The sequence below is a fragment of the Enhydra lutris genome, unplaced genomic scaffold (assembly GCF_002288905.1).
Source record: "Enhydra lutris kenyoni isolate GAN:26980312 unplaced genomic scaffold, ASM228890v2 scaffoldscaffold46, whole genome shotgun sequence".
NCBI lineage: Eukaryota > Metazoa > Chordata > Mammalia > Carnivora > Mustelidae > Enhydra > Enhydra lutris.
Genome location: NW_019154130.1, coordinates 5,932,591 through 5,954,610, shown reverse-complemented (window position 1 = coordinate 5,954,610; position 22,020 = coordinate 5,932,591). Strand labels below are relative to the sequence as shown.

The 22,020-nt window shown below is 45.7% G+C and overlaps 1 protein-coding gene across 1 annotated transcript in view; it reads left to right on the top strand.

Annotated features, from left to right (window-relative positions):
* LOC111156458 (WD repeat domain 66) overlaps positions 1–22,020 on the top strand; it is a 62,232-nt gene that overhangs the window by 8,262 nt on the left and 31,950 nt on the right. The window contains exons 4-13 of the mRNA XM_022517377.1: positions 927–1,038; positions 1,306–1,386; positions 7,523–7,600; positions 9,749–9,799; positions 12,093–12,307; positions 14,652–14,846; positions 15,589–15,839; positions 16,186–16,337; positions 17,452–17,625; positions 18,819–19,003. Coding sequence (XP_022373085.1) covers positions 927–1,038; positions 1,306–1,386; positions 7,523–7,600; positions 9,749–9,799; positions 12,093–12,307; positions 14,652–14,846; positions 15,589–15,839; positions 16,186–16,337; positions 17,452–17,625; positions 18,819–19,003 — 1,494 coding nt within the window. The remainder of the gene's footprint in view (positions 1–926; positions 1,039–1,305; positions 1,387–7,522; positions 7,601–9,748; positions 9,800–12,092; positions 12,308–14,651; positions 14,847–15,588; positions 15,840–16,185; positions 16,338–17,451; positions 17,626–18,818; positions 19,004–22,020) is intronic.

The window sequence follows — 22,020 nt, the reverse complement described above, 5'->3', positions numbered from 1 at the left end:
TTTTGCCATTAAAGCAGTGCCACGATGAACATGATTTTATATTTATCTCTGTTTACTTTCGCTATTATTTTTCTGGGAAAAAAGCTGTAGAAGAGGAATTATTGAGTCCTAGGGTGTGTGCATTTAAAATTTTGACAGGTGCAGCTAAGTTGCTGTCTAGAAAGCCTTTGATTTCATTCCCGCTTAGGTGGGAGGGCGCTCGTTTCCCTGAGTATTTCCTGGGTATTGTCCTCAGCATCTTTTTTTCCATATTTCCGTACTTCGTGCCTGGCATGGAATCAGCGCTCAGTAGTGGGTGACAGTCGACTTCATGAAGAGAACAAACGGCACGTTTGCATAATGCTGAGCTAGTTTTATTATTTTTTAAATTGAGGTAAAATTCACATAAGGTAAAATTCTCTGTCGTGAAGCGTGCGATTCAGTGGCATCGAGCGTGTTTGCAGTGTTGTGCCATCGCCACTTGTATCTAGTTCCAACTGCTGTTTTAAAGTCATCTCTACGCCCAATGTGGGGCTCGAACCCACAACCCCGAGGTCAGGAGTTGCATGCTCCGCCACCTGAGCCCGCTGGGTGCCCCTAGTTCCAAAACCCCAAAAGGAAAACCCAAAGCCATCGGTCATCCCTGCCATTCCCCCTGACAGCCCCCTGATGTGCCAGTTCGTCCCAGTGGATTTTCTAATTCTGGAATCTTCATATCAGTGAGCTCGAGCAACATGTAGTCTTTGTGTCAGGCCTCTCTACTTCACGTGATGTTTTTGGGGTCCACCCCTGATATAGCAGGGGTCTGCGCTTCCTTCCTTGTATGGCTGCATCGCAGTCCGTTGTTTGGACGGACCACATTTGGTTCCTCCTTAGCTTTGAAGTGAGTCCCTCCGGGGAGCAAGGCAGACCTCTGCAAAGGGGTGTTCCCCGGTCCTGTTTTGCAGCATTCCTGTGCACACAATATTTGACAGCTGCCCAGAAGGCAACGGCATCGAGGCCATAGCCATCACCCGGGACGCCAAATATCTGGCAACCATCTCCGATGCTGAAATCCAGGTACAGAGCACTTGGAGGCCGCCTCAGCGGGCTGGCCGGCCTGTCAAGTGTGTCCCGGTGAGCAGCTCTGCTCGGGCCATGTGGCATCTGTGATGCTCTCAGGGAACGACTGGACCCCATGGCCCCTCGCTGTGTGTTCTCTCCCTGGGGTTCAGCTCACAGTGCCATGTTCCTGAGCCAAAGTTACACGGCCACCACGAGAGGTGTCGGGTTCATCAGCAGCCTTCAGGAACCTTCTCATTCTCCTCCATCTGCTGTCACTCACAGGAAGTTTGCATCTGGAGGTGGACCTTAGCCGTGGAAACGCCAGCGTGTACGCTCAACCTCCTCAAAGAGTATGGTGTTCAGGTGAGCTCAGTTTGAGTGTGCAAAGCTGTGTCTACAGTCACACCAAGCCCAGGTCCAAACCTACTTTGGGTTTTGCTGGCGTTTGGTTACGGTACACTAGCACTTGTAAAAAAAACACTGCCGTGTTCTTGATCTCATTTTGATCTTGATGATAGTGAGCAATATTTTCTTGAGCATGTATTATGTACCAGGTTCTGCTAAGTTTGTTAGAGCAAGCATCTCACACAGTCCATGCAAACGTGCTGGGAAGGAGTTCTTTAGTAACACAGTGGACTGCTACTGTAAGTACTAGGTAATTTGTCTGAAGTCACAGGCCAGTAGCTTTCCCGTTCTAGACATGCTCTTAACTGCTCCTTAGACCCAGAAATTATTAGTCTTGGTTTGCTTGAAGCGACTTGCCAAGGACACCCACCAAGTCTACTCTTGCGCTCTGTGTCATCTTACTCGTCCTTGCACCCTTCGCCTGTCACACGGCTGCTCGGTCCCTACGATGCACCAGACACTGTGCAAAGTTCTCACCTGGGTGCAGGACCCAGAACCCAGTCAGAGGGCCTGGGTGACTGGGCTTAGCTTGGCACACGTCATGCTGTAGCTTCATGTCTATCTCTCTCCTTCTGGCCCCCCACCATCCCTCTAGGTCTCCGCAAAAAAATTTCCTCACAGCTTTTGTAAGCTGATCTGATACAGTAGCCACTGGCCATAGCAAGTTTTTCTGTTGCTGCAAGAAACTGCTCTGGGGCTTTTTAGAGCTTGCATTGAATCCGTGGATTGCTTTGGGCAGTTGTCCTCTTAACAATCCACGGCACAGTGGCGCCTGGGTGGCTCAGTGGATTAAAGCCTCTGCCTTCAGCTCAGGTCATGATCTTGAGGTCCTGGGATCAAGCCCCACATCGGGCTCTCTGCTCAGCAGGGAGTCTGCTTCCTCCTCTCTCTCTGCCTGCCTCTCTGCCTACTTGTGATCTCTGTCTGTCGAATAAATAAATAAAATCTTAAAAAAAAAACAAAAAACAAAAAACAACCCACGGGCACAGGCTGTCTTTCTATTCGCTTATGTCTTCTCGAGTTTCCTTCAGCAGTGCCGTTTGCAGTGAACAACCCCTCCACTGAAGGTTTATTCCTAGGTCTTTTTATGCTATCATAAGTGGATTGGTGTTCTTAATTTCCTTCGTGGCTTTTCATTGCTAGTCTATAGAAACGCAACTGATTTTTGTGGGATTCTGTGCCATGAAACTTTGCTGATTACATGTGGCTGCTTGGATTTAAGTCAGGTAGAGTGAGATAAAACTACAGATTCATTTCCTCCGTGTCACTACATCTCAAGTACTCCCCAGCCCCCTGTGGTCAGTGGCTGCCACGTTTGACAGAACAGATGAGCCAACATCTTGGTCACAGCGGAATGTGCTGTGGACAGCGCTGCAAGGCCCCAAGTCTGGAAGGATTCTGCCACCTTCTGCCTGCTCTGCATTCCTGCCTGCCCAGCTGGACTGAGCCCTTCGATTTGGGCTTGAGTCACACAGGGTGAGCGAGCTCTCAGCACAGCCCAGCTTTCTAGTAGGCTGGCTGTTTTGTTTCTAGAGCGAACTGTCTCACACCTTCTCTTCATCCCTCCCCGGCCCTTCCTCTTCCTCTTGGCTGATGACCTCTTTCATTTTGCGTTGAGAGAATGGGGGCCATCGGATACAAACACCGGCCTGTTCTCACCCCCGGCCTACAGCGTGCTTCAGGCTCAGCACCTCCTCCTGCCCCTCTGCCTGTAAGAGCGGCCAGTGCCCGAGATGCCCTCCTCTCAGGCGCTCGAGGCCCTCTCCTGCAGCGATCAGCCTTCCCTCCACTGGGTGGCTATACCCATAGCAGACACACATGCATTCGTTTCCCCCATCTCTGGAGGACACCACTGATGGAGTGTCTCCTTCCGGCTCTGGCTCCCTGCACTTCTTCACAGTAACATGCCTCCGAGGTGCTGTCTGTGCCTGCTTTCTGACTTCATGATGTCTCATTTACTCTTTTGTGCACAAAATATTTGATCTCATTATATTTTCATTGCTAAAGGAGGCATACATGCAAAATGTGTGCATTTAAAGGCATGAAGCAAAAGGTACCTGTGTGTTTACTGCCTGATCAAGAAAGAACATCACCCAAACCCTGGAAGTCCCTTTGTCCTCCTTCCCCAATCCCATCCCCAAGTTAACTAGGGTTAACTAGTTAACTAGTGTCCCAGGTTTTGTGTTACACATTCCCTTACTTTCCTGTATATTTTGTCTAGCAAGTATCTCTCAGTACTTTCCTTTTTTTTTCCTTCCTGAGCGAGAGAGAGAGAGGGAACGTGAGCGGGGGGGGGGGGGCAGACGTAGAGGGAGAGACTCTCAAGCAGGTTCCATGCTGAGTGCAGAGCCTGATGCGGAGCTCCACGTCAGGACCCTGAGATTCTGACCTGACTCAGAATCAAGAGTCGGAGGCTTAATCAACTGAGCCACCTGGGTCCCCCCACCACTTTTTTTAAGTAGGCTCCACAGCCCACATGGGGCTGGAACTCAGAATCCTGAGATCAGGAGCAGCGGGCTCTGCCGGCTGAGCCAGCCGGGCGCCCCTCCCTCAGTACTATCCTATTTTGTCTTACCTGGTTTGTTTGGTGCATATCTGGAATCATAATTGCTTCATTTTGTCTGCCTTGTTTATGAGATTCATCCATCTTGAATACTGAGCTATAATTCACTAATTTTCACGCCTATCTAGTCTCTTCTTGTCTGAGTCTAATATAGCTCGTTTCTCTATCCTACCGGCGATTAGCATTTTGGCTCTTCTGATCTGTCTTCTGCCTGCCCATGGCTCTACCAGATCTGTGCTTATCACAGTCACTGGCGTTTCCAAGTCAAGCAAGCCCTATTACATCCTCACTAGCACCATTCCCAGTGGGCGTTGAAGACACCTTCCCTGGGCTCACAACCTTTCCTGGGCTCCTCTGTGGGCTTGTCCTCTTTCTCTGCACACCTTCTAATGCTGGCCATCCTCAGGATTGAGTTGTGGGAGCTCCTCTTATGGCGACACCTTCTTCCTGGGTGTTCTCATCCATTCCCATGACTTTTAAGTCCTGTGCATTCATTCCCAAGATGCACCCAAAATCCTTCCTCCCCTCTCCATTTCCACTGGCACCACAGCTCCCTGCGTGACTCCAGCATCCTTCCGGCTGAGCCGTGTTCACTCTTGTCCTGGTCTTTCCCGCCTTCCTGCAGCAGCCAGAGTGACAGTTCTTAAATGAGCCGGACACGTCATATCACTCTCTTGCTTAAAGTCTTTCAGTGACTTCCCTTTGTGATGGGCATAACCCTAAACTCCCCCTCCACCCACCTCCCAGCACCTACCCTCCTGTTTATTAATGTCTGTTAGTTTGCATACCCTGGAATTTTACAGAAATGGACTCTTTTTGTGGAGGGATCTGGCTTCTTTTATTCGATTTAATTGTTAAGATTCATCTATGTATGCAACAATAGTTTATTCTTCTTTATTCCTCTTTGTGTCCTTTAAAAATGTGAATACTGAGTAGTCATCGAATGGATATGTCGCAATTTGCTTCTTCACCTGTTAAAAGACATTAGCCCTGTTTCCTGTTTGTGGCCGTTGAAAACAAAGGTGCATGAACTTTCATGCACAAGTCTTTGTAGATATATGCCTTCGTTTCTCTTGGTAATTATCTTTGTTTCCGAAGGCTATCTGCCCTAACTATAGGGCTGGAGTGTGGTCGTTATTGCCGTACTGGGAAGATATTATTGTCCTTATTTTTTTAAAGATTTTATTTATTTATTTAACAGAGAGAGAGAGAGAGATCACAAGTAGGCAGAGAGGCAGGCAGAGAGAGAAGGAAGCAGGCTCCCTGCTGAGCAGAGAGCCCGATGCGGGGCTCGATCCCAGGACCCTGAGATCATGACCTGAGCCATAGGCAGAGGGATAACCCACTGAGCCACCCAGGCGCCCTGATATTATTATCTTCAGACTTAACACCACTTCTGTTGGGAAGTCAACTATCAATCTTATTGTTCCCTCTCCTGAAAGTTATGTATGTCTTTCCCCTCCTGCCCCATTCTGGCTGCTTTTAAGGTTTTCTGCTGATTGTTAGCAGTTTTTTTAATGATGTGTCTGTATGTATATGGATATGTTGTTGATTTTTCTTAAAAATACAAAACTGGGTGCCTGGATGGCTCAGTCAGTGGAGCGTGTGACTCTTGATCTTGGCTGTGAGTTCGAGCCTCATGTTGGGCATAGAGATTACTCACAAAAAAGGATAAATAAATAAAAATTAAAATCTAAAAAAAAATCCCAAAACCCCAAAACATATCTTCTGGGGTTCTTTGAACTTGGAATATCATATCTTTCTTCAGTTTTGCAAAATTCTTCTGGGGTTCTTTGAACTTGGAATATCATATCTTTCTTCAGTTTTGCAAAATTCTCTGCCACTGCTTCTTTCAACATCACTTTTATCACCTTTTTTTCTTTCCTCTCCTTTTGGTACTCCAATTATACAGACATTGGACCCGTCTTGTCCTATATGTCTCTTATTGTCTATATTGTGTGTTCTTTTGTGTCTTTATCCTTCAGTCTGGATCTTTCCTCTTCTAATTTATCTCCCCATTATACTGACTAATTATTTCTTTGGCTATATTTAATTTTCTGTTAAATCCTCTTTTGAGGTTTCTTAAATCTTTTTTTTTTTTCAGATCTAGAATTTCTATTTGATTCTTTTTAAAAATAGAGTTACTGCTGAGATTGCCCATCATGCCTTCTACTCTCTGGCACACTGTGACCACAGTTATTGTCAAGTCTGCATGTGTTGATGTTTCCTGGGGTCTCTTGCTGACGATTGCTTCCCCCTCGGTTGTCAGTCATTTGGAAATGTCTCTTTCATATGCCTGGTTATGTTTCATCAGATGCCCAGTGTCATGCTTTAAAAAGTCTAGGAATAATTTGAGGCTCAGGATGGTACCTTCCTCCAAGGAAGACTCACTTTTGCTTCTTGCTGGCATCTGGCAAAGTTAACGAGATTAACTGATTAATCAAATCACAGATCACAGTGATTTGAGGCTGATTTCCAGCCTTTGTGAGGACTTGTCCATGCATTTGCTTCCAACGTTCTGCACTCCCCCTGCCCTCCCCATCCCTTCCCACCCCTCTGAGGCCATTGAGCTGTCCTGAAATTACTTCTCAAACATTGGCACTGGTCCTTCACGTTCCTGGAGCAGGCAGGGAGTAGGTGATGGTGTGGAGGTGGCAGGAATGGAACTTAAGTCGTGTTTCTAGAAGCTGTCTCCCAGGGCTGCCCCCTGTATCCCTTCACCTCAGGCCGCAGCCACCCCCTCCCACACAACGTACCCCTGCAGGAGACACGCCTCAGTCTCCCCAGGGAGCTCCGTGGTGGTGTGGCTGTTGTTTAGCTTCTGTACTTCGTGGTTTCCTCACTTGCGTAGTTACTGCAGGGTTGATTTTTGGGAAGGGAGCCAGGCAGTCCAGGCTATTCACCATGTTGGCAGGAATCAGAAACTCTTTCCAGTATTTGGCATTCATTCCAAGTTACCTTGTGGCCTTGTCAAATTTAGAAATGTGTATGCAGCAGTTTTTGTCCAAAAGGACACAGAGTAAAGGTTATTAGTGAATATTGTGCTACTTTTGCTTGTTCCAATAAATTATAATAAATAAGACTAAATAAGAAAGGGAACACAGGGACACCTGGGTGGCTCAGTTGGTTAAGCAGCTGCCTTTGGCTCAGGTCATGATCCCAGCATCCTGGGATCGAGTCCCACATCGGGCTCCTTGCTCATCGGGGAGCCTGCTTCTCCCTCTGCCTCTGCCTGCCACTCTGTCTGCCTGTGCTCGCTCTCTCTCCCTCTCTCTCTCTCTGACAAATAAATAAATAAAATCTTTAAAAAAAAAAAAAAAGAAAGGGAACACATTTGAGACCATTAATTTTAACACTCAGTGTTTAAATTCTATTCCTATTGCTTACAAAATGCTGTTGTCTTTTCTGTTTTATATTCCTACTCAGCTATTTATTATAATATAAATATTATTTATTTTTACCATTTAGCTTAGCCAGAGAGAAACAGAAAATTTGTTGTAATGTAATATATTTCCATACTTTATATTTCAGAACTATCTTACTTTTAATCCAACAAATAATAAAGAATTGGTGAGCAACAGTAAAACACAGGCAATATATTATTTGTGGGTAAGTAGAAATATTTTGATTTGTCTTAAATGTAGGGACAAGTATGTGTTCATTTCCTGAGTACAGATGTTTTGGCAATGTAACAGTACAGTATCTACTTAGGAAGCAATAAATATGTATTAAAATGTTTTGATTTAATTATAGCATTTACTTTAGTCTCATTGGAAACTAGTGTATTAAATCAGAAGCAGATAATTTAAATTTCATTTAATTTTTTAAAGTAATGAGGCAGATATTTATTTGAATGTATTTAACAGGTTTAAAAAATACAGGGTTTTTCAAGACCTTGGTTTTTACCCCGTTTTAGAAAGGAATTAGCAAACAGTTGAGCAATGTATATATTGACATAGGGCAGAATGGTGAGATTAAAAAAACATAAAAGTTATGGGACGCCTGGGTGGCTCAGTGGGTTAAGCAGCTGCCTTCAGCTCAGGTCATGATCCCAGCGTCCTGGGATCGAGTCCCACATCGGGCTCCTTGCTCGTCAGGGAGCCTGCTTCTCCCTCTGCCTCTGCCTGCCATTCTGTCTGCCTGTGCTCACTCTCTCTCCCTCTCTCTCTCTCTCTCTCTCTCTGACAAATAAATAAATAAAATCTTTAAAAAAATAAAAAAAATAAAAAAAAAACATAAAAGTTAAACATAAAATTACCACATGACCCAGCAATTCCTAAATCCAAAAGAATTTAAAAAGGCACTCAGACAAATACAAACATACAAACGTTCATAGCAGCGGTATGATTGTCAGTGACCAAAAGGTAGAAGCAAACCACATGTCCATCAGCTAGTGAATGCATAAACAAAATGTGGTCCATCCGTACAACGGACTATGACTCGGCCATAAAAAGGAACGAGGCACTGACACCCACTACAACATGAATGAACCGCGTATACATCATGATAAAGGAAAGAAACCAGACACAACAAACCATGTGCTGTATGAGTCCATTGATGTGAAATGTCCAGAAGAGAAGAATCCATTAAGACAAGTGCAGAATGGTGGTGATTGGGGCTGGGGGAGAGGCATGCATTATGGCTTAATGGAGAGGGGGCTTCCTTTTGGGGTTATGAAAATGTCCTGAACCAGATGGAGAGGATGGTGCCCAGCATTGTTAGTGTACTAGATGTCCCTGAATTGTACACTTTAAAATGACTAATGGTTGGAATGCCTGGCTGGCTCAGTCAGTGGAGCACGTGGCTCTTGATCTTAGAGTTGTTTGGTGTAGAGATTACTTCAAAATAAAATCGTTATTTATTTATTTATAAGTATATAAGTATATAAGTATATGTAAGTATAAATCAAATATTTTATTTATTTGAGAGAGATCACAAGTAGTCACAAGAGGCAGAGGGGGAAGCAGTTTCCCTGCTTAGCAGGGAGCCCGATGTGGGGCTCGATCCCAGGACTCTGGGATCATGACCTCAGCTGAAGGCAGAGGCTTAACCCACTGTCATCAACTCACTGAGCCACCCAGGCGCCCCTCAAAATAGAATCTTTATGATTAATTTAATTTAAATTTTAAAAACATTTAAAGCATAAAATCTTTAAAAAATAATAAAATGAGGGTGCCTGGGTGGCTCAGTGGGTTAAGCCGCTGCCTTCGGCTCAGGTCATGATCTCAGGGTCCTGGGATCGAGTCCCGCATCGGGCTCTTTGCTTGGCAGGGAGCCTGCTTCCCTCTCTCCCTCTCCGCCTGCCTCTTTGTCTACTTGTGATCTCTGTCTGTCAAATAAATAAATAAAATCTTTAAAAAAATAATAATAAAATGATTAATGGTTAATTTTATGTTATGTGAATTTTACCTCAATTAAAAATGCAAACCAAAAACACTGATTCAATCACCAATTTTCAGTGCTAGTCGTTTCTTCCAGTACTTATTGTAGCTTTAATGCCATATAAATGTAGCATTCAGATTTTCATTTACTACCATTTAAAGTCACAATCGTTTGTGGCATTTTTTTTAAACGTATTTGCTTTTCTTTCAGAATGTTTTCAGATGTTCCTTGAGGCAGCAGGTTCTCTTATCTGTAGAGGTTGCATAGCTCTGGCCCTGTTTAGATGCATTTCTTCTGATTTTGTGGTTATAGTAGTTCTTTCTTTTAGAAACCAGGTCTTTTTGTAGTAGTGATTATTTTTTCTGTACCCCTCAGTGTGAAGAGGGAGATCTACTTGCTCACAGTGCCCCACGTTTAACAGAAAAAGTGAGTATGCCTCCCGCATTTTTATATGTCAGATGTTGTGGAGAGTAAATATGTGTAAGCTTAGTCACTCCGGGCTACTCTTTGTATGTCTTGATATTACACCGTGGGGAAATGATTTGACATTTTTACTTGGGTCCTTTACCATATTGAATCGTCAGCTGAAAATAATGGAAACATTATTCAAAATAAAATATTACGGAAAAGAAATTTGACTACCCTGAGAAAATACCCAAAAAAGTGATGGCTTTACCAATGTATGTGTGTGCCTATGACAAAGAATGAAAAATTATTTCGGAGTGATATAATAAATAGTTGAATGTGAGTGGCTCCTTTTTAGGCTACCCGGTTTTCAGAATGATAAAACATGATCTTGGGTACTTAGACGTTTCAGAGCCAGTAGAAAGGCGGTGCAGCTGGTGTTGGAGGAAACAGGTATCTTGCCTGCTGGCTCACCTGGAGCCGTCGTCGCATCTGAGGTGGACCTTGGGTCCCGTCTCCTGCCACAATTCCTGCGTTTGACACCCATGTAATCTGCCTTCAGTGAGCACCTTATGGTGTTTCTTCTGCTTCCTTTCTTCACTCTTAGTACGATTTATAGAAATTTATTTTTAAGAGGGCATGCCAAAAAAAAAAAAGTTGAGATAGATGAATACAAAGAGAGAGGATTCTGTTCCAACCTCTTTTTCATAAATCAAAGTTATCAAACAATAAAGTTCAGTTCTCATTATGCGTGGCAGTTACGTTTCACAAAATCTCCACAGACCTCAGTGAATACAAAATCATCGCTTCTAGGAGAAGTACAGGATTGGGTTCCTGCCAGCCTCGGGTCATAACAGTTTCACCAACAGATAGATGCTTAACCTTGTCTTAAGTGTGTTTTTGTTTGAAGACACCCTATTTAATACAAAATGTTGATGCGTTAGCGCTCACAGCCAGCAGCTGTAGAACGCATGTCTGAATGACGTTTATCTAACTCAGGTATGTGCTCTGGAAGGCACATCACTAGACTGCCTTTCAGTACCGTGTTTGGCGTTAAATACTGCCCTCACTAACAAAAAGCACCTCAAAAACATGAACAACGTGGCACTAAGCAGACCCTGGAAAGGACTCTTGTTTACAGTTTGAAAGCTGGAATAAGAGGGCAGAGCATGTCCTCACTGGACCTCAGTTAGGGACGTGCGCACAGGGAGAGTCAAATTTTTGCCACTCCGAATATGCACACATCTGCAAACAATCATGAAGGGGCCACAAGGGTTGATTTTGGGGTTATAAATAAATTTTTTTAAGATTTTATTTATTTATTTAACAGAGACAGAGATCACAAGTAGGCAGAGAGGCTGGTGGTTGGGGGGAAGCAGGCTCCCTGCTAAGCGGAGAGCCCGATGCAGGGCTCGATCCCAGGACCCTGAGATCATGACCTGAGCCCAAGGCAGAGCCTTAACCCACTGAGCCACCCAGGTGCCCCATGGGGTTATAAATAAATTTTAGTGAGTAGGTGAGTTTGCAAATACAGAACCCACAAGCCATGAAAATGCCTTGTATGGAAGTAGATGCCCTCCCTTGACTAGTTATTGTTTTCCTGACCCTCCTGTGTTCTAGGCAGAAGAGGTGAGCCCTAGGGTCTTCTCCGTGTCGTTAGAGAAGGGGGCAGCAAACTTGCTGTATCCCGTGACAAATGAAGGCATTTCTTTGACTGATTCATTCACTGAACATTCACTGCAGGGCTCCACTCACCGCTCTGGGTTCTTTCTACACTTCATCTCCAAGACATTGCCTAAGAAAGATGGCCCTCGTGCCTTATTTTATGTAGCACAAATTTCTTGAGGTGTCAGGGGCATGTCTGTGTACAGTACTTAATTTCTACTGATGGGAAAATAGTTTATGGGAAAAGTTTATAGTTATAAGACTGGGATGATTATTTTGTGATATCTTACAACCGGACATGCTTTTGCACAAGACAGGGACATTAGTTTCTTTTATCAGTCTCTGAAACCTCAGTAAGAGAAGTTGAGCAGGTATAAACAAGTGGTTAAACACTTTTTCATTTGCTTTAAGCAAACAGTTTAATGAACCCCGTACACAGCCGTTCACTTGCTCCTAGCAAACCTTCAGAGGTTCAGAATGGCCTGCACCATGGCAGTCCACGGGGGAGAGATTTCTTAGTGATTGGTTTTTCTAATTGTATCTTTTTCTTACTGTAAATCAATGTAATATTATAAAATAGGCCATATTGACAAATGCTTTGTTTTATATTTATACCAATGTAACTTATAATCTGTCTTCTGAAATGCAGACCTTCAACAAGCTCGTGGGAAAATTTAGCCAGTCAGTCTTTCATTTGAATTTAACACAAATACTTTCCGCAACAATGGAAGGGAAGCTGGTTGTCTGGGACATCCACCACCCACCATCGTCTGCCTCCGCCTCTGCGGGCTTCCCTCAAATCAAACCTTGTAAACTGGTTCATTTGCAGAAAGAGGGCATCACTGTGCTCACTACAGTTGATCGGTAATTAACTTAATTAAAAAGCAGCTATCAGTGATTACCAAAGTATGTTAAAACCCTTTTGGATGTATACACATATTTTGTATATGCAGAGAATATTTCTGGGGAAATTCCTTATTAACTGGGAATGTTTGGTATTTCTGAGGAAAAGAACAGAGAAGTGGGATCAAGGGTGGGGGTGGCTTCACCTCTTCTTATGATCTCATTTGTACTAATTGGTTTGCTTTTTTAAAAAAAAATCATGGCCATGTATTACTTTTAAAAAAATCCCTTTGTGTTGGTGAAACAAAAACTGGTTTTTTTCCTTCCACACTAATTACAGTCATTTTCACCCTAAATATTACGTACTTTAATTTTAAGAAAATAACATAAATAGCTATATTGTTTTTTCTTTCCTTTTTTAAAGATTTTATTTATTTATTTGACAGAGATCACAAGTAGGCAGAGAGGCAGGCGGAGAGAAAGAGAGAGGGAAGCAGGCTCCCTGCCGAGCAGAGAGCCCCATGTGGGACTCGATCCCAGGACCCTGGGACCACGACCTGAGCCGAAGGCAGAGACTTAACCCACTGAGCCACCCAGCTGCCCCGTATTGTTTTTTCTGATTACAAAATAACACTTACCCATTATGAAAAGGTGAAATACAACAGGACTTTAAAAGTTCGCTGACTGGAGAGGCTGTGGGGGCTCAGAGAGTGTCATTACAAGCCTCAGTCTCAGACAGAAAGGGGTTCAATTTCCAGACGTATCCCTTCCTTGCTGAACGACTCAGGGCAAGGGACTTAACTTGGCTGAGCCTCCATTTTTCCACCTGCAAAATAGGCATGACCCTCTCCCTCAGAGTGATTTTTTTTTTTAGATTTTTATTTATTTATTTGACAGAGAGAGATCACAAGTAGACAGAGAGGCAGGCAGAGAGAGAAAGAGAGAGGGAAGCAGGCTCCATGCTGAGCAGAGAGCCCGATGCGGGACTCGATCCCAGGACCCTGAGATCATGACCTGAGCCAAAGGCAGCGGCTTAACCCACTGAGCCACCCAGGCGCCCCTCAGAGTGATTTTTATGAGAATTTTTGTGAGATAAGCCACGTAAAACTCTAGTACCTTATTTGGCACAGAGGAGCTCTAAATGAAATCGTTATCAGTATGCTTGAGAAGTTCCCAACAGGGACGGAGGACTCTGCCTCATGACAGGGACCATGCACGTGTGGTTGGAGTCACTGCGCCATCTGCTTTCCAAAAGCCCTGCTTTTCTTTTCATTTCTTTTAATACAGAGAGCGGTGAAGTCCTGGCACGTCTTTACAAAGAGAAATGCAAATTGTCCTCACTCAGGGGTGCGGAAAAGATGGTAGTAGAATTGCAGCTGATGATGAATCAGCCTTTAATTAGTTGGGGGGCTAGGGCCCAGTGAAGACGAGGCCTGGGTTCCCCTCTCTCCATGGTAAATAAAACCCAGCCAGGACCAGGGAGCCCACCAAGGATCTTGAAAACACTTGGCCTGTTTTGCCATTTCTTTCCAGCAGAGGGCAGTGAAAGATGTTCTTGCCAATTACTCTGCCCACCTGCCTGGCTTATTAATCAGAAACTGCATTTAATCACTTTGCATCTATAAGAGGAAATTCATCCCCCATCCTGCCCCTCCCCCCCCACCGTGATTAGACTTATGCCAGAAGCTTTAAAAAAAAAAGCCCATTTGGGATGGATCTGAGGACTGGAAATAAAAGCCATTTTGTCACGCGACACTGCCTTTGGCTGTGACGGCTGGACGGGGTTTTATATGGCTCTGACACCAGTGCCCTCCCGTAAAGCGGCCTGTGTGCCTTCGCCAAGCTGTGTGATTTCAGAGGGCTGGTGGACGGACTCTGGTGTCCTCTGTGGTCTCGTGGCAGAGAATGTCAGTCACCGCCCACTGCTACTGCACGTGGCTGATGTGGGAGGGCGGGGAGAGGAGAGCGAGAGCGTGTGCTTTGCATTGGGTACACCTGGATCCCCGCACAGTCTAGCCATGGGGCCTGATGGGGCTGCCGTATGTAAGTCGGTCCCTGGCGGTATTTGGGACATACTTCTGCTGAAAGATTAGTGCTTGCTTCACTGAAATTCAGATTTCACTGGGCGTCCTGCATTTTTTATTTGCTAAATCTGGCAACCCCGGGCCTTGAGCAAATTTCTCAACTTCTCTGAGCCTTAGTTTCCCAGATGTAAAGTGGAACAACAGTAAAATCAGCCTCGTAGGACAGTATTAAAGTGAAATTTTTACGATACCTGGAGTCCAGAGCCGGACACAAAATTAGCTGTTCAGTAGGTGGTACTTACTACTGTTAGTTCCCAGACGGATGTTTTTCTCCATTTCAGCTATATTGTCACAGGTGATATTAGAGGTAACATTAAGTTCTACGATCGGACCCTGTCCATTGTTAACTGGTACAGCAACTTCAGACTGAGCTCCATAAGGACCCTGTCGTTTTCCAAGACCCCAGCAGCTCCCCCCACCGAAAAATCAAACTATCCTCCAGACAGCACTCTAAAAGGTGACCTTTTTATTGTAAGGTAGGTTGTTAATGAATCTAGTCCTTTGAATGGCCAAGAAATGATTGCTGCCCTCTCTGTCGGTTGGCACGCGGTGGAATGTCCACCTTGCTCCCGGGACACGAGACAGAGCGGGATTTCCTCTTCGGTCCTTCTCGGGGGCCCGCAGGTGGATCTCCGCAGCTGATTAGAATCACCGTTCAGTCATTTTTTTTAAATGAAGCATTGTATGCGTACTAAGGATCTTTAGCGACTGGAAACTGGAAAAGGCTTTTATCCCTGAGCTGCAGTCTCTGTTGCGTTTGAAGGCCTTTGCTAGAGCTTGGTATCTTCTCCAGAAGCCGAGTTTGTCCTAATGCTGCGGTTAAAGGCATTTGATAATTAATAGCCATAACATTTCAAGACTGAATTATCTGTGAGTCTGCTTAATTACCCTTGCAGCATTTGCAAGCACATCTGTATGTGTGCACCAAACTCCATATTTGCATACACAAATGAATATTTGCATGTGCAGATTAGCTAATTGTACAACTGACTGTCCATCTGCATACTTAATGACTCAATTTACATGTAGAAATGTGGGCTTTTTCACTTGCAAATGGAGGCTGTTGGGTATTGGTAGTATATTTTTGGAGACGCTGGGTTAATAATGTCACTAAATTGCAGACGACAGAGGCGTTTCATGTGCAATTAGAAGCAGAATAGCCTCCGTGCCCCATGCGCCGCAAACACTGATACTGTTGGGTCCCTTCTTGGCAAACAGGAATCTTATCATTGGAACGTCGGATGCGACAGTGTACCACTTAACGACAGACGGGACCAAATTTGAGAAGTTATTCGTGGAGCCCAAGGATGCCATTTGTGCCATCTCCTGCCACCCGTACCAGCCCCTCATCGCCATTGGCAGTTTCTGTGGGATGATCAAAGTGTGGGATTATGAGAAGAAAAAGTACCTTTTCAGCAGGGTCTTTGAGAAGGGGCTTGGCGTCCAGAGTCTAACCTACAATCCTGAAGGTATTTTCATTATATCGGCCTATCTTGGGCTCCAAGTTAAAAACGCACCCAGATGGCTGTGCCCTTGGCTGTGACAGCTTCCAGGAAGTTTACTTTGGCCACGCTCCCCCCTAGCAGGCTAGATGAGATGCCTTGTCCTAGACCCTGCGGCTCTCGGTGCCTAGTTAGTGTCTGAGCGCTCACCCCAGAGCCTCATGCTTTTCCGTTTATCTCTCCTGCCGGGATCCTGGTCTGTCAAGTTCATTGCTGTCTTCTCAGCTCCTAGAGCACAGCCTGGCCTGGAGTTGGTGTTTTTTGAAGGAATGAAGTCCCTTTTCCAGCATTGTTCTCTGGCTTGTGATTTCAGGAGCCCTTCTTGGAGCTGGCTTCACTGAGGGGACAGTTTACATTCTTGATGCAATGTCCTTAGAAAACCAAATCCCAGAGCCTTTCAAATATTCCAGAACCAGTGTGACTCATATCAGCTTCTCCCATGACTCCCAGTACATGGCAACTGCTGTAAGTGTTTCCACTAGGAACTGTCCAGGGAATCTAGCAACCTTGTTTACCACCAAAAGGGAGAGAAGGCTTGGGGGGGGGAGCGAGGGAGGGGATTCTAATGGATTCGGGGTTCTTTTTGGGTCATGAACATGCTCTAAAATGGTGGTGGTGAGATCTGTGAATACACTGAAAACCACAGGGTCATACACTTTAAAGGTGTGAACTGTGTGCAGTGTGAACTGTCTCCACAAGGCCTCTATAGAGAGAGGAGGGACTGTCGCTCGAAACGAGCCTAGGTCGCAGGACATGCAGGCCGGGATTCTGCCATCCTGACAGCTCATTTCGGTGTGTTGGTTTCTGGACCCCTTCCTCAGCATCCGTTCTTTCATCTTTCTCTTTGATTTTTGACAAGATGACATTCTCATTTATCTCAAAGCACCGTCTTCCCCTGGTGTTTTGGATTCCGTTCCTTCCCTCGATGAATAGGGCTCTTAAGCTCAGTAAAGATTTTCTGAGACCTTTAGCCTCTCCCTTCCTGCCAGCTCTCCTGGTCTGCCATACGCTCGTCTTGCCTTGATGTTGGGTGAGGGGAAGAGCCACCGCTGCTTCCCACGTCCCTGCCGCCCCCACCCCTGCCTGTGTGCCCGGCCTCTATCCTGGTCTGTGTGCTCCAAACCTCCATGGGCTTGCCGCTGAGCCTCCGGGCCCCTGCAGCTCCCGAGTCAGGTGTCCCTTTCCCTTTAGGCTGGTCTTGCGCACACTCCCGACTCACTCTCAGCCGTGGAACTCATACCTTTTTCATTTTGTGGGGCTGGATACAGAGAAGGGAGGACAAAAGCAAAAAGAGTCAGGGTTTCAGTTTTCCACACAGAATGAGGTGGGGACCGGAAAGAAGGCCCCAGTGTCAGGCGGATGCTTTCTAACACCCCCCCTTACCTTTGCGTGTTATCTACTTTTAACCTTAGTTTTCCCGTCTATAAAATGGGCGTGATTTTATTACTTGCTCAGACAGACTAAAATCTCCTTTTGGATAAAATACCCTAAAGGCAGCATTAGTATGAAAAACATGGTGATGATTTTTAAGTTACAAAACTGAAAAAGGAATAACTTCTGTTCTTTGGCTTCGATTCAGGACGTGTATTTTACTGTGGCCGTTTACATGGTGGTAGTCAGAAATGGACACCGGGTCTGGGAGTACCTGGCAAGGCTTCGTTCTCATCGCAAAAGCATCTGCAGTCTCCTGTTTGGGGTTCATCTGGATAGCAACGAGCCAAGACTGCTGAGCCTCGGGAGGGACAGGCTCTTGGTGAGCTGTTCAATGTCCGTTTACCTCACCCTTGTGTTTCATTCTTGTTGTGTCCCTGGCATCTGGCCTAGAACCGGGCCCCCAGTCTGGGTCCTTGTTGGAAAAAATGAAGGTACAGTGAGGTAGCATAAAGCTCTCTGAGTCAACAGTTGGTCTCAAGGATGAACGAAAGCAGTACTCCTTCCAGTAGAAACTACGCTTGGCATTTGATTTGGGGTCTTGTCCCAGGCTCGTGACTTGCGGTCCCATCCTCCGGTGTGGTGGTGAGCAGTGGCCACAGCTCCCCATCAGCCGTGCGACCGTGAGGGTGAACAGCCAGCACACTGGCCACCAGCTGCACCCACACAGCCGTTCTGTTTGTCACGCTCAGGACAGAGTTCAATCAATTACATGGGGTAGTCAACACTTCATTATAAAACAGCCTTTGTGGTAGGTGACTTTGCCCAATTGTAGGCTCATGTCAGCGTTCTGAGCACAATTAGGGTGGGCCAGGTCAGGCTGTGGGGGTCGGTAGGGGAGGCATATTAAGTGCATTTTTGTCTATGACTGCTTCAACTTAAAACAGTTTATTGGAACGTAATCCCAGCACGAGTCAAAGAAGATCTGTATCTGTGCATCTAAACTTTGTTCCTCGCTCCTTCCCTTTCTTCCATTCCCATCTCTCCTCTATTGGCCGTCCAGTCATCCATTCGTTATGGTCTGGCCACCAAAACCTGCCAGTGGATGAAATTCAGCAAGCTACCAATTTATGACTGTCAAGTGTAGAGATTAGGTATGAATGTATTCCTACCCTTGAAGAGTTCCCAAGATAATGGTAAGGGAGCCGGTAGGACACAACTGTGAGAGTTCAGATTTTGGGGTCCGTTGGACCTAAATTTGAATTCTCATCCTACCACTTCTTAGCTATGTGACCTTGAGCAACCCACCGAACCTCTCTGAACCTCTGCTTTCTAACCCGTAAGATGGGCACAACAGTATGACTTGGCAGGGGAGTCAGGAGGGTTAAGTGGCGTCGTTTTTTTAGAGCAGCTCATTGTCTTTGCTCATAAGGAATGCTCATCAGGGCAGCCTGTTAGGAGTGAGGGTCTAGGAAAGTCTTCTCTTAGGGGGACCAGTACTGTCCCCCAGAACAGGACTGTTGACTGCCTTCTTTGGCTCAAGCCTCATGTGTGTCTATCTGGCCTCCTCTGCAGATTGAATATAATCTTCTTAAGAGCTGCAGAGACAACCTGGAAGTCCTGGACATTCACTGCACCGACCAGGGCAACTATCCCACCTGTATGGTCTGGTACCCACCGCTCACCAAGGAGCTCTTCCTGCTCGTTTGCAACAGTGGCTACAAAGTGAAACTTTTTAATTCTACCACTAAAATGTGCCGGTAAGTGCTAACAGCTTCCCGCTGGTGTGATGCCTCCCTCAGTTTCTCCATCCCCATCTTCTTCAAGTCCCAGCTTACAGACCCCCGAGCAGTTTGGCTGCCTTTACTATCCCTCACTACTCAGGGAAGGAAACCGAGGTGCAGAAGAGTTGAGTAAGTCTCACTCAGGGTCACGTGGCTGGGAAGTCGCCAGAGGCAGGATATGAATCCAGAGCCCTTGCCTCTGAGCCCAGCGCTGCACGGAGATGAGGGAGCCAGAGCTCCGGGCCCGAGACCCAGGGAAGGACCCCGCAAAGTCGCTGATGCCTTATAAACTCTCCTATCTTTCCCTCCTGCGTAAAAAATGTGTTTTCACTTGGATAGTATCAATTGTGCGATGTTTAAAAAAGATTTTATCGGGCTGCCTGGGTGGCTCAGTGGGTTAAGCCTCTGCCTTCAGCTCAGGTCATGATCTCAGGGTCCTGGGATCGAGTCCCACATCAGGCTCTCTGCTAGGCAGGGAGCCTGCTTCCTCCTCTCTCTCTTTCTCTCTCTCTCTCTCTACTTGTGATCTCTCTCTGTCAAATAAATAAAATCTTTAAAAAAAAAAAAAGATTTTATCATTTTTTAAAGTGATCTCTATACCCACTGTGGGGCTCAAACTGAACCCTGAGATCAAGAATCACAGGCTCTCCTCACTGAGCCAACAGGGGCCCCTCATTGTGCGATTTGCCTTACTCTTGCTTCCTAAAGTTTTTAAGTTTACCTGATGGCATTCATGTGTTCACTCAGTGTTCACCCAGCACCTACCTGAGCCAGGTTCTGTCCGAGGTGCTGAAGGTGGGGATGCCGACAGCCGTGTTCCTGCCTCCCCGGCATTGGCATCTTGGTAGGGGAGTGGAGTTGGGGGGAGAGCCTGGGCTGGAGGTCCACATTTGAGGTTGGGAGCACATGGTGCTTTAGAGCCATGAGATGAGAGAAGATTCCAAAGGGGACGAGCATATAGAGGAGGGGCCAAAGGACTGAGCCCAGGGCATCCAAAGCTCCTCATCTCAGAGCAGCAGCTTCTCCATCTTGAAGTAGGTCAATGTCTGTGGTTGTCCCTTGTGCTGCTAGGCCCGGGGCTCCCTAGGTTTACTCCTCGTGACAGATACAGATCATGGTGCATCACCTCTGCACCGGGCTCTCATTCATCTTCAACAACTCTCCCCCTTCTCAAGTAATATCCCACTGAGGTTCAGAGCAGTGACAGAGCTTGTGCTCAGGATGGAGTGGGACTCAACCCATGAGCCTAATTCTGACCCCGTCCTCTACTTGGCACTACTGGGCCCAGGTGCAGCCCTGGCTGTGGACTCCTACCTAGTCAGCCCTAGAGGATGCCCCTTTCCCCCTGTAGGTTGGCTGCCTCGTGGGTATGGCTGGAAAGAACAGAGGCCCAGAGGCTAGAGCAACAGGTGAGAACCCATTAGGGACCTCACCTGAAAGAAGGAAGTGTGACGCCAACAGCAGCTGGCCCCATGCGGGAGAAGATCAGGGTTCTGGTCCTCAAAGGTCAGCATCACCCAAAATCATCAACATCATCATCTTCTTTTTTTAAACATTTGTTTCCAGAAGGATACAAGGAAAAATGATTGAGAAATGCCATGTCATGTGGCAGGCACAGGAGAGAAATTCAGCACCATTTTAAAAAAAATATTAAAACACCGGGAAGGAGACATTTGAAAGAAGTAGGTAGAAAAGGAATTTCAGGAAGATCTCAGAATCTTCATACATCATCTTTAACGGACACAAACTTTTTGGAAATGGAATATCCCATGGATATGGAAGTCCTGAGTAAATCCGAGTTCACCGTGCGGGTAGATTGGGGATGCTAACAGTTACTAAGCAGGGACTCCAAGCCACACAGTTTGGAATTTCTGCCACTGACAATCAATTGGAAATTAGCATAAGGGATATTTTCATTTTTTATTTTATTTTTTAAAAAGATGTTATTTATTTATTTGAGAGAGACAGAGAGAGCAACAGAGAGCATGAGCAGGGAGGAGAGGGAGAAGGAGGCTCCCTGCTGAGCAGGAAGCCTGACACAGGGCTCAATCCCAGGACCCTGGGATCATGACCTGAGCTGAAGGCAGACACTGAACCGACTGAGCCACCCAGGTGCCCCTCTTTATTTTTATTTTGAAAATTTTTTCATAAAGCATCTTTTTAAAAAATAATTTATCAAAGTGAAATTCAATAACATAAAACATAAAAACTAACCATTTTAGGTGTGCCTGGCTGGCCCAGTCAGGTGTCTGACTCTTGATTTCAGCTCCGGTCATGATCTTGGGATTGTGGGCTGGAGCCCTGCGTGGGGTCTCTGCGCTCAGGGGGAGTCTGCTTGAGATTCTCTCTCTCCCTCTCTCTCTCTGCCCCCCCCCCCCGCCTTGAATACATAAATAAAATCTTTTAAAAAACCTAACCACTTTGAATTAACACTTCAGTGGCATTTAATGCATTCACAATGTCATGCAACCATGTATCTCATTCCAGAACACCCCTATCACCCCAAAGTAAAGCCCCTTGCATAAAGCATCTTCTTTTTTAAGATTTTATTTATTTACTTGACAGAGAGAGAGAGATCACAAGTAGGCAGAGAGGCAGGCAGAGAAAGAGGGGGACGCAAGCTCCCCACTGAGCAGAGAGCCCGATGCGGGGCTCGATCCCAAGACCCTGAGACCATGACCTGAGCTGAAGGCCAAGGCTTAACCCACTGAGCCACCCAGCCGTCCCCATAAAGCATCTTTTAAGTGGTAGGAATAACAAGACCTCATAACCACAGCTTAATTGGGAAGGAATTGTCTCTTCATGACAAATAAAAACAATTTTAAAATGCACTTAAAATATTGAGAACTTGAAAGGCAGTTAGCAGAAAAAAGCCAATAAAGCTATGAGCAGATGTTCACTTGAGTATCAAAGATGCAGATGAAAACAAATGACTGAAATGAAAACAAGTGAAATAAAAATGACTGACAGGGCATAGTGTTGGCAAAGGTATA